At 45.1% G+C, this 13,978-nt stretch overlaps 1 protein-coding gene across 1 annotated transcript in view; it reads right to left on the reverse strand.

The window, feature by feature from the left end:
- The window catches only part of LOC311226728 (regulator of nonsense transcripts 1), a gene marked incomplete at its 3' end in the record, with an annotated part of 278,920 nt that overhangs the window by 32,743 nt on the left and 232,199 nt on the right, over positions 1–13,978 (reverse strand). Inside the window, exons 17-18 of the mRNA XM_084312138.1 lie at positions 11,591–11,747; positions 10,136–10,278 (exon numbers count right to left, since the gene is read on the reverse strand). Of these exons, the coding sequence (XP_084168264.1) occupies positions 10,136–10,278; positions 11,591–11,747 (300 nt within the window). The remainder of the gene's footprint in view (positions 1–10,135; positions 10,279–11,590; positions 11,748–13,978) is intronic.

The following is a 13,978-nucleotide window of genomic DNA, read 5'->3' on the forward strand; positions in this document are numbered from 1 at the left end:
CGTCAACTACCTATCCCGCTCATAGACGGCGCCACCCCGACCCTGCTGATAGGCTCCGACCATGCAGACCTCATAGTCCCGATAGACCGGGTCCATACAGGACCCAGAGGCTGTCCTGCAGCAGTCGAGACCCGCCTAGGATGGACCCTACAAGGCCCCCTCGCTAAATCTCTCAACCGAACAGCAGCCACTAGCTGCCTCCACTCCAGAGTGACAGAAGAAGACACCACTCTCCTGCAGCATGTCGAGAGGCTATGGACACTAGAGACAATGCCCTTTAAGAACGAAAAGAAAGACATTCGTTCTAAAGAAGACATTTACGCCATAAACCTCCTCGAGCAAGGGACAAAGAGAGTCACAGTCGGCGGAGTGATGAGATACGCAACTCCACTCCTGAGGCGAGAGGGAATGCCCACCTTTCACGCCACGAAAGAAGCTACGGAGCGGTATCTATTGAACACAGAGCGGCGCCTAGCCAAAGACCCCGCTCAAGAGAGTGTGTACCGCGCTGAGATTGAGAAGCTAATCACAGCGGGACACGTGACAAAGATTGACATTAAAGAGGCCGATCAGACGACCGAATCATGGTACGTGCCGCACCACAAGGTCCACCACAACGGCAAGGATCGCATTGTGTTTAACTGCAGCTACCAGATCGGATCCCAGAATCTGAATAAAGAGCTCTTGCCCGGCCCCACACTCGGCCCCTCTCTACTAGGCGTGCTACTACGCTTCCGCCAGGACAAGGTGGCTATCAGCGGGGATATCAAAGGGATGTTCCTGCAGGTGAGACTAGTGGAGGAGGATAAGCCCCTACTGCGGTTCCTATGGAGAGAGAGGATCGGAGATGAGCACCCAGCCATCTACCAATGGGAAGTCCTCCCCTTCGGAACCACATGCAGCCCGTGCTGTGCTACATTTGCACTGCAGAAACACGTCGCAGAGGACCCAGCAGCAGATGAAGAGGTCCGACACAGTGTGAAGAACAGTTTCTACGTGGACAACTGTTTACAAAGCGTTTCGACCCAAGAAGAAGCCGAGGCTCTCCTACTCAAGCTACGCGCCTCCCTGACCAAAGGCGGCTTTGATCTCAGGCAGTGGGCCAGCAGCGACCTGCACGTATTGCGCAGCCTCTCCCCCGCGGACAAGGCTGCCAGCAGCGAGACCTGGATGGCGACAATCCCAGGAGAAGCCCAAGAAATGACACTAGGACTAGTCTGGCGCTTCAAAACAGACTCGCTCCACTATAGACACAAACCCCTGACCACGGAGCAGGGAAGGTCGACGGAGATACCGACCACCAGACGGAGTGTGTACAGAACACTCGCCAGACAATATGACCCGTTGGGATGTATTCTACCTTACACCACCAGGGCAAAGATGATTGTACGAGCACTATGGGACAAGGACCAGGGCTGGGACGACCCAATACCCGCACACCTTGCCTCCACATGGAGAGAGTGGGAGACGGAGCTCCGCTCACTCCCAGGCGTCAATATACGCCGCAGCTACTTCCCACCCACAGTGAGGCCAGAGACATGCAAGATGGATCTACACGTCTTCAGTGACGCCTCCGAAGTAGCCTATGGATCTATGGCCTACTTGCGTGCCCAAGAGAAGGGAAGAGAGATACACACTGCTTTCATCCTGGCTCGCTCAAGAATAGCCCCACGAAAGCAACACTCTATCCCGCGTCTAGAGCTCTGCGCAACCCTAGCAGGAGCGCATCTAGCCACGTTAATCCAACGTGAACTCACCATTCCGGTGCACAGAACAATCTTGTGGTCAGACTCTACGACAGTACTCACATGGATCAAGTCTGATTCATGCAGATACAAAGTCTTCGTGGGAGTCAGAGTCACCGAGATTCAAGAGTTAACAGAAGCAGCGAGCTGGCGGTATGTGGACACCAAACACAACCCAGCTGACGTCATCACCCGGGGAATGTCCCTAGATGACCTCACCCGTCACAACATCTACAGTGACGGACCAGAGTTCCTCAAGCTCCCGGAAGGAGAGTGGCCTACACCCACCCCACGGGAGGCGAGTAAAGAGGAGGCTGAGAACAAGAAACCTATGTTCTGTGGACTGAGCACAGTCGCCTCCACAGACCCCAACATAGATGACTGCCTCACCCTACAGAGTGCGCAACTAAAGACATTCCTGTGGCACCACCCAGAGATTCAGCCCACCACTGACATTTCAGCAGCAGAACTTCTTCTACTACAACGAGCCCAGAGAGACTCGTTCCCCGATGAGCTAGACTGTCTACAGGGAGGAAAGCCCGTCCCATCAGACAGCAGACTGCTCCACCTGGCACCCGAGAGTGACGCCCATAATCTCATCAGAGTGGGTGGTCGTCTGCGGAGAGACCCCGACCTACCGGATGACGTTAAGTACCCGATAGTCTTGAACAGCCGACACAAGGTCACAGAGCTGATCATAAAGAAATACGACGAGGATGTACACCACGCAGGAGCAGAGAGAGTCTTCGCGGAGATCAGACGTCGCTATTGGATACTTCAAGGGAGAGAAGCAGTGCGACGCTTCCAGCGAACCTGTCTAGACTGCCGAAAGTGGCGCGCGCAGCCCAGCATACCCCGGATGGCTGACCTACCTCCCTGTCGCCTCCGACTCGGCGACAAGCCATTCCACTCCACAGGCATGGACTGTTTTGGCCCGTTGTATATAAAGAAAGGAAGAGGAACCGAGAAGCGGTGGGGTATTGTATTCAAATGCATGACCACCAGAGCGATACATATCGAACTCCTTCCAACCATGAGCACAGACTCATTCCTTATGGCCTTCCGAAGATTCACATCACAGAAAGGAAAACCGTCTACATTGTTGTCTGATCACGGGACAAACTTCAAAGGCGGAGAAAGAGAGCTGAGAGAGAGCTTCCAAGCTATGGGCCCAGAACTTAAGACCCACCTCGCTCCATCCCAGATTGACTTCCAGTTTAATCCCCCGAACGCACCCCACTTCGGTGGAACCTGGGAACGAGAAGTACGTTCTATAAAGACAGCCCTGTACGCCGTGCTTGGGGCCCAGACTGTAGCGGAAGAAGTCCTAATGACAGTCCTCACGGAGATCGAGGGAGTATTGAACTCCAAGCCCCTCGGCTACGTCTCCAGTGATATAGCAGATGTCGACCCAGTCACCCCCAACACACTCTTGATGGGGCGGCTGGACCCCGCGCTACCCCAGACAATGTACAGGCCTGAAGAAGCGAACGGCCGAAGAATGTGGAGGTACAGTCAAGTACTAGCTGACAAGTTTTGGAACAGCTTTCTACTCCACTACCTACCGTCTCTACAGACCCGCCAGAAGTGGGTAAAAGAGAGAGACAATTTGACAGAAGGAACAGTCGTCATGATTATCGACCAGTCACTACCCAGAGCTATGTGGCCGGCTGGCCGCGTAAGCAAAGTGATCACCGGTGCCGATGGCAAGGTCCGAGCAGCTGAGGTGCTCGTCCAAGGGCGAACTTACACACGACCTGTGGCGAGGCTAATAGAACTGCCCAGACTCCCAGACACTATCGATGACGACCATGACCCCATGACTTTGTGAGTTGACTGACCCTTACAGCGGACCTTGAGTGGTAGACAGTGCGGTCAATCTGTCTCTGCTTAGCTAATTAGGTGGGACTAATTAGGGGGCGGCTGTTGTGAAGGATCAGATTAAACCGAATATATATATTTATTTATGGATATATATTTAATAGTATTTGTATATCGTTTGATATCCCTTGTATATTCCTTGTACATATACACTGAATATCCCTTTGGTCAACTAACAGCCCATAATAGTTTCATTCTCTCATTGGACAAGAACTTGGCGCCAGCAGCCAAGCCCCTTGGTTCAAGTTCAATCGTGCCGACGAACATGTCGTTACTAGCCCCGGTTCCGCGTAGGAATACGTCTGCCGAAATACGAATGGTACTATTTGTTCACAGCGCATATATATATGGCGCAAGTAAAGTAGAACTTCCCTTAGCCCTTAGTTCTTTACCCTCCAACCTAGTGGCAAGACGTTAAGCCTCACCCACGATACACGTGTGGTGCAGTATGGTCAACTTGGCCTCAGAATGGCATTGAGACATCGTGTGGATTAATAGTTGAATTGTCATAGTTTGGCACTATACCGTCGAGTGGGACGTATTTCTATTAAGTTAATAATAGTCTATTATGTATGGTGCATCGTTCGGTTAGAGTTATAAAGTGAGCAGTACCCCCATCGTTTTCCTCGCGTTATCTAGAGTCTTAACCAGGCTGGGCAGACCACGTGTGGTGCTTTCATCCGAGGAGTTCTGGGCAAGGACGAGTGGACCTGCACATTGGATTACCTTACCCGGACGACGGCGAGCCCTACACGGCTTGGATTATCTACTTGCTTTGGGTGCTTTGATTATGCCATGGATAACAGCCAACACTGGTAAGTGTTGGAACTACCCCCGAGAGGAGTCCAGGTGAGACGGCGCTCTAACCCGAGTGAGGTCGCCTCACGTCTCTTCGTTGTGGACCGGCAGCTACCGTCTACAAGAGGGCCCAACTGTATTCATCTGTGGACCAAGGTTCTGTGGGCACCGTGTTCAGCACTCTGAATTCTCCCAAGAAATCGTTGGCCAGATGGGATATCGCCAGCGGCTCTCCTAACCCCCCCCCCCCCCTACTGACTTACAACCAGCGGGACCCCCTTTAGTGTATCCAGCTATAATCATTAAGTACCATCGCTATAGTTCCCTAAAGAACCAGGTTGTATACTTGCTTCCTGCGTAACCAGAGATTGGACATTCAATGTTGATTTGCCTACGAATACTCATTTGCCTTACAAGTGCATTCAAATCATAAATGTCATTACGTGAACGTTGTATATACCCTTTGCTATATATTAAAGATTCGACGGATACATTTGTGTGGACTTGGTTTCATCAGGTGGGAAAGTGTTCATCATATCTATATCATGTACTGTGTGGCCAGTAGTTAAAGTACATAAAGCGGTAGTGGTTTAATGATACCATACTTATCAATACAGTCAGGGAATTGTACCCCTCAGTTACAGATTGGGTGGGACAAATATTCTATAGTACGTTCTCTTCTAGGAAGAGGGGGGTGGCAATATTAGTGAGAAAAAACATAGACATTAAGGTGCACAACAGTTTCTCGCATGATGAGGGGAGATGGGTTATATTGGATGCAGATTTGGAGGGACAGAGAACTACATTAGCTAATATATATGCGCCCAACGTGTCGTCCTCAGACTTTTTTCATGAAGTATGTGAGGTGATTAGGAAGATAGGGAATAGCAACGTAATCATAGGGGGGGACTTCAACCTGGTTGGAAACACCTTGCTGGACAAATCATCTCAACCCAGGACCGCTGACAACGCAGGGAGACTTGCGGTCGGTGTACTGGTAGAGGAATTGGGTCTAGTGGATATCTGGAGGGTTCTGAACCCACAGGAAAGAGACTACACGTTTTACTCTCACCCACATGCCTCATACTCTAGAATAGACTATTTCCTGATCTCTAGCGCACTGGTAGAACAAATAGCAGATAGTAGGATAGGGAACATTGTAATATCTGATCATGCTCCGGTTGATTTGGTAATCACATCCATAGAGGAGGGGCAACGGTCTCGGAGATGGCGATTCAATAACCTAATGTTGAATGATGAAGTGTCATGTGCATACATTAGAACTATATTTAAGGAATTCTGGGAACTTAATGAAGGGTCAATAGATGATAGTGGCATAATGTGGGACACATGTAAAGCATACATGAGAGGACGACTCATACAATACAGTGCAATACTAAAAAGGGCAGAGAAACAAAAAATGACAGCATTGGACGAGGAAATTAAAGCACTCTCGAAACAGCACAGTCAGAGACCAGACCCAGAAAGGTGGAGAAATTTGAACAAATCCAAATATGAATTGAACATATTCAATAAAAGTATATCAAAAAAAGGCTGAATATGCTTTATTTAGGACCAACCAAAGATATTATGAACAGGGGGAGAGAGCGGGTAAAATACTAGCAAATCGGGTTAAACAAATGCAAAATCAAAATATTATATCCTCAATTCGTAATAAGAATGACAAAATTATTACGGACAAAAAGGAAATTAATAATGTCTTCAGGTGCTTTTACCAGGATTTATATACCCCACAGGCGGCGGTGGATCAGGTAAAAATGGACGCCTCTGTCTTGACTAACGGGATCGTATCCTCGCCCTTTAATCTAGGACGGGGGACGAGGCAAGGTTCTCCGCTTTCTCCCCAAATGTTCACGCTTTTCCTCGAACCACTTGCTATCGCACTAAGGACTAATCAAGACATCAAAGGGGTAATAGCGGGACAGGTGGAACATAAACTATTTTTATATGCGGATGATATCTTATTGGTATCCAGCAATCCCCAAACAGCAGCTGGTGTCATTGGAACTGTTATCGAGTCCTTCTCTGAAATTTCTGGATACACAATCAACTGGAGCAAATCAGAAGCAATGCCTCTCTCTAAGTGCTGTCCCCCTGCTATTAGGAGGGGATGGCAGTACAAGTGGATGCCGTCAGGGTTGATATACCTAGGAATAAAGCTGATCCCAGGTCTGAAAGAGATAGTACAAGCCAATATTGCCCCTATAATCGAACACATTAGTGCTCTGACCCAGAATTGGGCCAAGATGAATATGTCCCTCCTTGGGAAGATAAACTTAGTAAAAATGATATTGGCTCCCAAATTAAATTATATCCTATATATGCTGCTGATGACTCTCCCAACTCAGTTACTCAAACAGTATGACAAAGTCATTAATGTATATTTATGGGGGGGCAAAAGGCCACTATTTGGTCGGGCCAAAATGTATGCAGCAAAGGAAAATGGCGGCTTGTCCCTGCCTAAGCTAGACTGGTATCACTATGCGTTCTCGCTCTCCCAGCTCTCCAAATTGAATCACTCGACTGAGGAGGCACCTGCTTGGGTCAAGATAGAGGAGGAAATGGTATATCCCTCGTCTCTGGAATCCTTCCTGACACAATCAGACAGACCTATACCTCTTAAGAACCCTCTAATGGCGTTTGCCAGGGAAACTTGGAATCAGTCGCATAGGCTGACTGGTGATAGCACATTTCTGACTACAAGAGCCTCTATATGGTATAATAAAAAACTAAAGATTGGTAAGAAATCAGTCATATGGGACGACTGGATTAAAAGGGGGATACATGTACTGGGTGATATAGCCGGAGAAGATGGGGTTTTACCTTTTGAGGATATTAAAGAGGATTTTGGTATAGATAATAAAAACTTCTATAAATTCCTACAGATTAGACATTGTATATCGTCATCAATGGGAGGGCCAAAGTGTGGCCCGATTACTGCAATTCAAGAAATATTTTATAAAGGATGGCGTAGGAAAGGCGGTGCATCAAGATTCTATGATGTTATAAGAGAATACAATGCACCCAAGTTGGCGGGTCTGAGGCTGAGCTGGGAGAACGATGTACGTGAGGATATTACTGAGGAAATGTGGGAGAAGCTGGTGTCCAAATGGGGTAAATTCTCTCGGGAGGCGCAATCACAACTTATTTTTTACAAAGTGTTGAACAGAAGCTATTGGACGCCTAGTAAACTGGCCAGACTGAAATTAAGGGACAGTGACATCTGCTGGAGATGTGAGAAGGAGACAGGCACTTTACTACACATGCTATACGAATGTGAGAAGGTCCGGAAAATGTGGGATCAAATTGTGATATTCCTAAGTAAGGTTCTGAATGTGAAGATAAATAACGCCCCAATGGCATGTGTTTTGGGTATAGTACCGAAAGGGATTAAACTGCCTAAATACCGGGGAATGTGGTATAGAATGGCCATGATATCAGGATGTAGAATTGCATTACGACATTGGAAATCACCTGTTGATATTACTTTTAAAGAATGGATGGAACTAATGTTCCGGACAGCATCATATGAAAGGGTGACATATAGAGTCGCAGGAAGAGAGGATATCTTCGCTGAGGTATGAGACAGTTTTCTACACCTGACTGAACGGTCTGGGAACAAATGACTAAGGTGGGGTTACAATGGTATCAAGGAGGAATATAAAAAAGGGGATCTGATCTGATGGTACTTGTACTTTATATTGTATTATGTATGTATATGCATAGATTTTATGTATGCAGCACATACCTGCTCACAGGTAGATTGGTCTACATGTAAAGTATATGCATCAGGGATATATGTGCACAATGTATAGTATAGTATCTTTCTTTTTTCGTAAGTCTTTTTTTAATTTCCATGTCAGTTTTTAATGTATTTGTATGAGTCTTGTACATGTTTTGTATGTTCTTACAAAAAAAAGAAAAAGGCAAATCTTGGACGTTGCATACTGTGATGTGGAAAAATATGTTTTGAATATTTGAGATTTGTGCAAAAAATATCAAAAAATATCAAAAAAAAAAAAAAAAAAAAAAAAAGGAGGGGAAAGGTAAATAATGGGTTTAAAAACGTAGGAAATTGTAATATTAATGACAAGTGATACATAATAACATCACTGGCAAGTGACTGAATGCATTGCTAACAAACAGCAAGTCACAGAAACAAAAACACTGCTGTGAGAAAACCTTTTTGAATGTGTTGAGAGACACCTTGGTTATTAATCAGTAACCTCCCCACCCACCCAAACATGTGGCAACCACACCCCCTGGCTCTGGTGAGGGTTAGGGTTACCTGCAAGGGCGCAATTTTGTTCTCAATGGTGGAGGGGACACATTTGGGGGCGTGGTCAGTAGTGCGTTGGTGATTTTATACCTAGTTGCACTGTGTTTTAATTAGAGGTGGGCATAGATTAATTTTTTTAATCTAGATTAATCTATCTGCAATCCTGGATTTAATCTAGATTAATCTAGATTAAAATGGCTCAAAAAAAAGAAAAAAATCTGCCGAAGGCATTCAAAATATGTGTGTTCTACCCAAATAATGACCAGAAGTAAGTCCTTACTTTTTCTTTCCTCCTTATGTTTCTCAGGCCAGGTGGCCCATTACACCATGAGCCCATCTCCCGTTTCCAAAATGCATTACAGACTGTTTGAAAAAGCTGTTTTGCTATGATAATTGGTAATGAAATATCAAAATAATGTTCAATAAGATGTACTTGTGTTTAATAAGTTGTTTTATTCAGAAGTTAACACAAATAAATAATATTACCAGTACAGTACAGTATCTAGCACACACTCAGGAGCAAAACAGAAAGAAGCATTTCAAACTTGAACTATGGAGTTGCTCAGTGGCCAATGGTGTCAACTGTGGTTGTACTGGGCAGCTCCCAGGTGTGAATTGAACTGTGTGAATGTGAAGCAGGGCGTTCCTGAAAAAGAGCATCTGTGCTCAGCGAACCTACCCTGGGTAGATAAATGTAAAAAAAAAAAAATTAAAAAAAAAATTTAGATTAATGCGTTAATTATATTATCGCGTGATACTAGTATCGCGTTAACGCAGCACGTTAACGCGTTCTAGTTTTAATGGACATGGTCCGGCAAAAATGTTGAACATTTAGAATTTTAAATGCATCAATCTGGTGCACGTTGAGGGTCAAGTAGACAACATACTGTATGTATAAAACAACAGCCTAGAGGCTTTTAAATAAACGAGGTCATAGACATATATTTCACAGACACCAAGCAATGCTGTTGCATTTCATGGCAATCACACAGACCATCGTTCACACCAAACTTTGAGGGGAGGGGGCAGGGAGCTCTGTGTTCCGTCCTATGTATTTGAACACACCTGATGACCAGAGCTTGTTATGCAAAGACAAGTAGCCAGGTCGGTACTTGGCGCGTGCACACAAAAATGCGACTCGTCCCTCGACAAGTACCCACCTGGCTACTGGTCTTTGCATAACAATAGCTCAAGTCGCCAGAGACCTGAGCTCAGAGAGGGAACAAGCAGCCATTTTCTGTGTGGTCCTAGTGCCGCGTCGCGTCTCCGTTTATTATCGTGTAACATTGTTTTGGACGGTAAAAAAGTGCAGGGTGTGCAAAAGTGCTGGATCTGGTTAGGGTTAGGGTTACCTGGCTCTGGTGAGGGTTAGGGTTACCTGGCTCTGGATCTGGTGAGGGGGTAGGGTTACCTGGCTCTGGTGAGGGCTACGTTGAGACGTCTGGGGTCGTTAAGGAAGCCGATGCCCTGGTGCTCGTTGGCACGAACACAAGACAGGATGATGAAGTCCTTCTCCCGGCCCTGGAATGCATCCACGCTGGCTATCTCCACCTCCTGGACAAACAGAGAAATACAACAATTCAAAAATCAACCAATACAGAGCATTTTTTCATAATTTCTTTTTTCAAATGTAGCCAAGAGTAAAGACCCTAACTTGTCAAAACAGCAATCAAAGTATATATTTTCAGCACTACGTTTATTTACCAATGATTTTAAGTCTTGAGTAGAGTTTATAGAAATCTCAGTGCATCGAAAAAGGCGCATATTGACGTGAGGACACGGCGCAACCTAACTTGAGTGTAGTCTTTTTTTTTATTCTTTTTTTTTTGCATTTTTACAGCTTTTCTTGGTCACGCAGGACCGACAGAGGAGAGGGCGAACGGGAGGAGAGGTGGGGAGAACATGCGACAAATAACGTCAGGTGCTGGGATCGAACCCGGGTCGGCCGCGTAGGTGCCCGAGGCACTATGGTATGCGCCACGAGGGCGCCCCGAGTGTAGTCTTTTGAGAGAAGAGCCCCAGGGCTTTCGATGGGCTTTAGAATTTCATAAAACTACACTTCCCAGCTCACGCCAGCCCCTGTCAATCATCTGACTTATAGCATGAACCTTTTTTCTCTCTTTATTTTCGGGGTTATATCTCAATTACCTACCGTAATTGCCGGACTATAAGCTGCACCTTTTCACCCATGTTTTGAACCCTGCGGCTTATACAACGATGCGGCTAATTTATGGATTTTTACAGTGAACGGCCACCAGGGGCGCTCTCGCAGGTGTCTAGTGGACACCTGCGGCTTATAGTCAGGTGCGGCTTAGTCCGGAAATTACGGTAAACGTCATTGCCATAAAATAGAACACAGTTAGTTTCTCTACCTTTCTGTGAACGTCTCGCAAAAAACGGCGTTGCAATCTGATGAAAAATGGCAGAGCAATTTACATTATAAAAAGGTAACTGTACTTACAGTAGATTTCATTCACGTTTTTTTGCTGCCCTGTCAGGGGCGCTTGGTGATATTAAATCCAGATTGAACTCTGCCATTAGAAAGAGAAGATTTGGCCCGATCCATAGATGTGCGACTTGGCCATAATAAGGTCATTTATAGGCCTGATATTCTATATTCTATATTCATATTTCAAATTGCATGTGTCCAGATGGCAAAATTCAGTACTGTATCTACAAAACCCACTGTAAATCATCAGCCCTTTCTGAACTGATCCATAGATGTCCCTAGATACCAAGAACATGCAAATGGAGCAACCTTCCATTTACTTAGTTATGTATTTTTAGGCGGATTTTCAGAAAATATGGCTAGGGCTCAAGAGGTCTAGATCTTTCAAATCAAAGTAGGCGATAGGGGGTGACCTACCTGATAGAGCTTGGTATGCAGGGAGCCGCTGAACTGCATGTACTGCACCAGGTACGACCTCTGACCCTCGTAGGGGGTGATGATGCCGATCTGGTCCGGCTTCGCCCCGGCCTTCAGCAGCCGGGTGGTGATCTTCTCCACGTTGGACGCCTCCGTTCTGGACAACGCAGGGTTAAATCATGGAGAATGTGTCATTAACCCTGTCACTACCACACTACAGAACATTAACCCTTTCACTACCACACTACAGAACGTTAACCCTTTCACTACCACACTACCAAATGGTTAACCCTTTCACTGCCACACAACAAATGCTTAACCCTTTCACTACCACACTACAGACGATTTACCTTTCACTACCACACTACAGATGGTTAACCCTTTCACTACCACACTACAGAAGGTTAACCCTTTCACTACCACTACAGAAGGTTAACCTTTCACTACCACACTACAGAAGGTTAACCTTTCAGTACCACACTACAGAAGGTTAACTTTTCACTACCACACTACAGAAGGTTAACCCTTTCACTACCACTACAGAAGGTTAACCTTTCACTACCACACTACAGAAGGTTAACCTTTCACTACCACACTACAGAAGGTTAACCTTTCACTACCACACTACAGAAGGTTAACCATTCACTACCAAACTACAGAAGGTTAACCCTTTCACTGCCACATTACAGATGGTTAACCCTTTCACTGCCACACGACAAAGGGTTAACCCTTTCACTACCAAAGGTTAACCCTCTGTAGTGTGGTAGTGAAAGGTTAACCGTCTGTAGTGTGGTAGTGAAAGGTTACCCGTCTGTAGTGTGGTAGTGAAAGGGTTAAGGATGAATATGTTATTTATATAGTCTAAAAAGAAAGACGATCATGTCATCAGAAACAGACAGTCAGTCCAAACACAGTGCCGAAAGTGGACCAAGTTTACAGAATCGGTTCTCGGGATCAAAGAAACAACGGGCCAAGAGTCATCATTGTTACTCTGCGGAAGACATCAATAAGAGATGACATCATCAAAATTGCTCGCATCCAACGTGGGAAGCTGAAACATGGTGATCATTCAATATTTATCTACGAAGATCTAAGCAAAGAAGCCATCGCTCGACTTCTACCATACAAGGAGCGGTGATGCAAAAATTGTTCAAGTCTGGCCACAGGCCAAGGCTAATATACCCGGCGCTGTTATCGATCGTGAACAGGGACGGCCGCAGGATTGGATTACGCACACCTAAAGAGGCTGAGGATTATTGGAATCGATATGGAGCAGATACCCCAAGTCAGAACGACATTGTCTGAAAACAGATAAGCCGATTCATCTCCCTCTTTCTCAGTGTATATCAGTATTAGAATGACTTTTATTGTGTTCATCAAGGTAGCAGATGATATGCAGGCCGTCTATACCAATGCGTACTGTGTATAATACGATCCGTAATACATTATAATTTCAGACTCTGGTCTCCGGGGAGACAAGAACATATCATTGGCAATAAGATCAATCTGGAATATTCTGGGTTTATCGCTCGACTGCCCTGGGTCTCTTAGATCATTCTGGAACATAACAACAGTCTATTGGTACTAGTGTATTCTACAACCTTCTAGAATATAATGCACCATGACAACGAAGGCCTGCAACTCTAACATTAAACATCCGGTGTGTATAAACATAGCAGATAATCAATTGACTGAAGTTCAATCAGTCCTTAATAATACTTTAAAAATCAACCACACCTAAACGTATGAACACAACAAGGTTATTCTAACAATTTAAGTAATCACTCCACTGATGAAGAGACTGCACATTGAAGCTCTAAAAGGCTCTGCTTTTCTATTTTATCTAATCACTTAATTCGGTTCTAGTGGCTTCTCCACGTTGAGTATTATTCTATCTCTCATTCCTTATCTATATCTTTTTTTTTTATTATTCTATTTTTTATCTCTATCTTTTAACTTACATTGTTCTTTTCCATTGTTCTTCACATTAAGGTGTCAATATTTCTCTACAATCTTTTCCTTTTTCCTGACTTTCCTACATGTTAGTAGAGGGTTCAAATGAATATGTCAATGAAAGTTTATTCTCTTTTTTTTTTTTTCATTTTTCACAATATTTCATTACAGTAAGGGAAGGTGCAAGACCAAAAGCGACATTCTATTGTATTAGAATGAAAATGTTAGATCCTATGGCAATTAGCATAGGAAGATTAGGATTACAATGCTCAGTTTGGGCAATCCGGTGGACTAAGGGAGAAAGTCATACGCGGAGGATGTGTTTTTGGAACACAGGCCTGTACGACTCTCTGGGCGAGGGGAAAATATGGGATTTTTATTTGTATATATATATATGTTTTTAAGCTCGGCTCTCAACGGGACCTCATTAATTGG

The sequence above is a fragment of the Notolepis coatsorum genome (genome assembly GCF_963971535.1).
Source record: "Notolepis coatsorum genome assembly, chromosome: 4".
Taxonomy (NCBI): Eukaryota; Metazoa; Chordata; class Actinopteri; order Aulopiformes; family Paralepididae; genus Notolepis; species Notolepis coatsorum.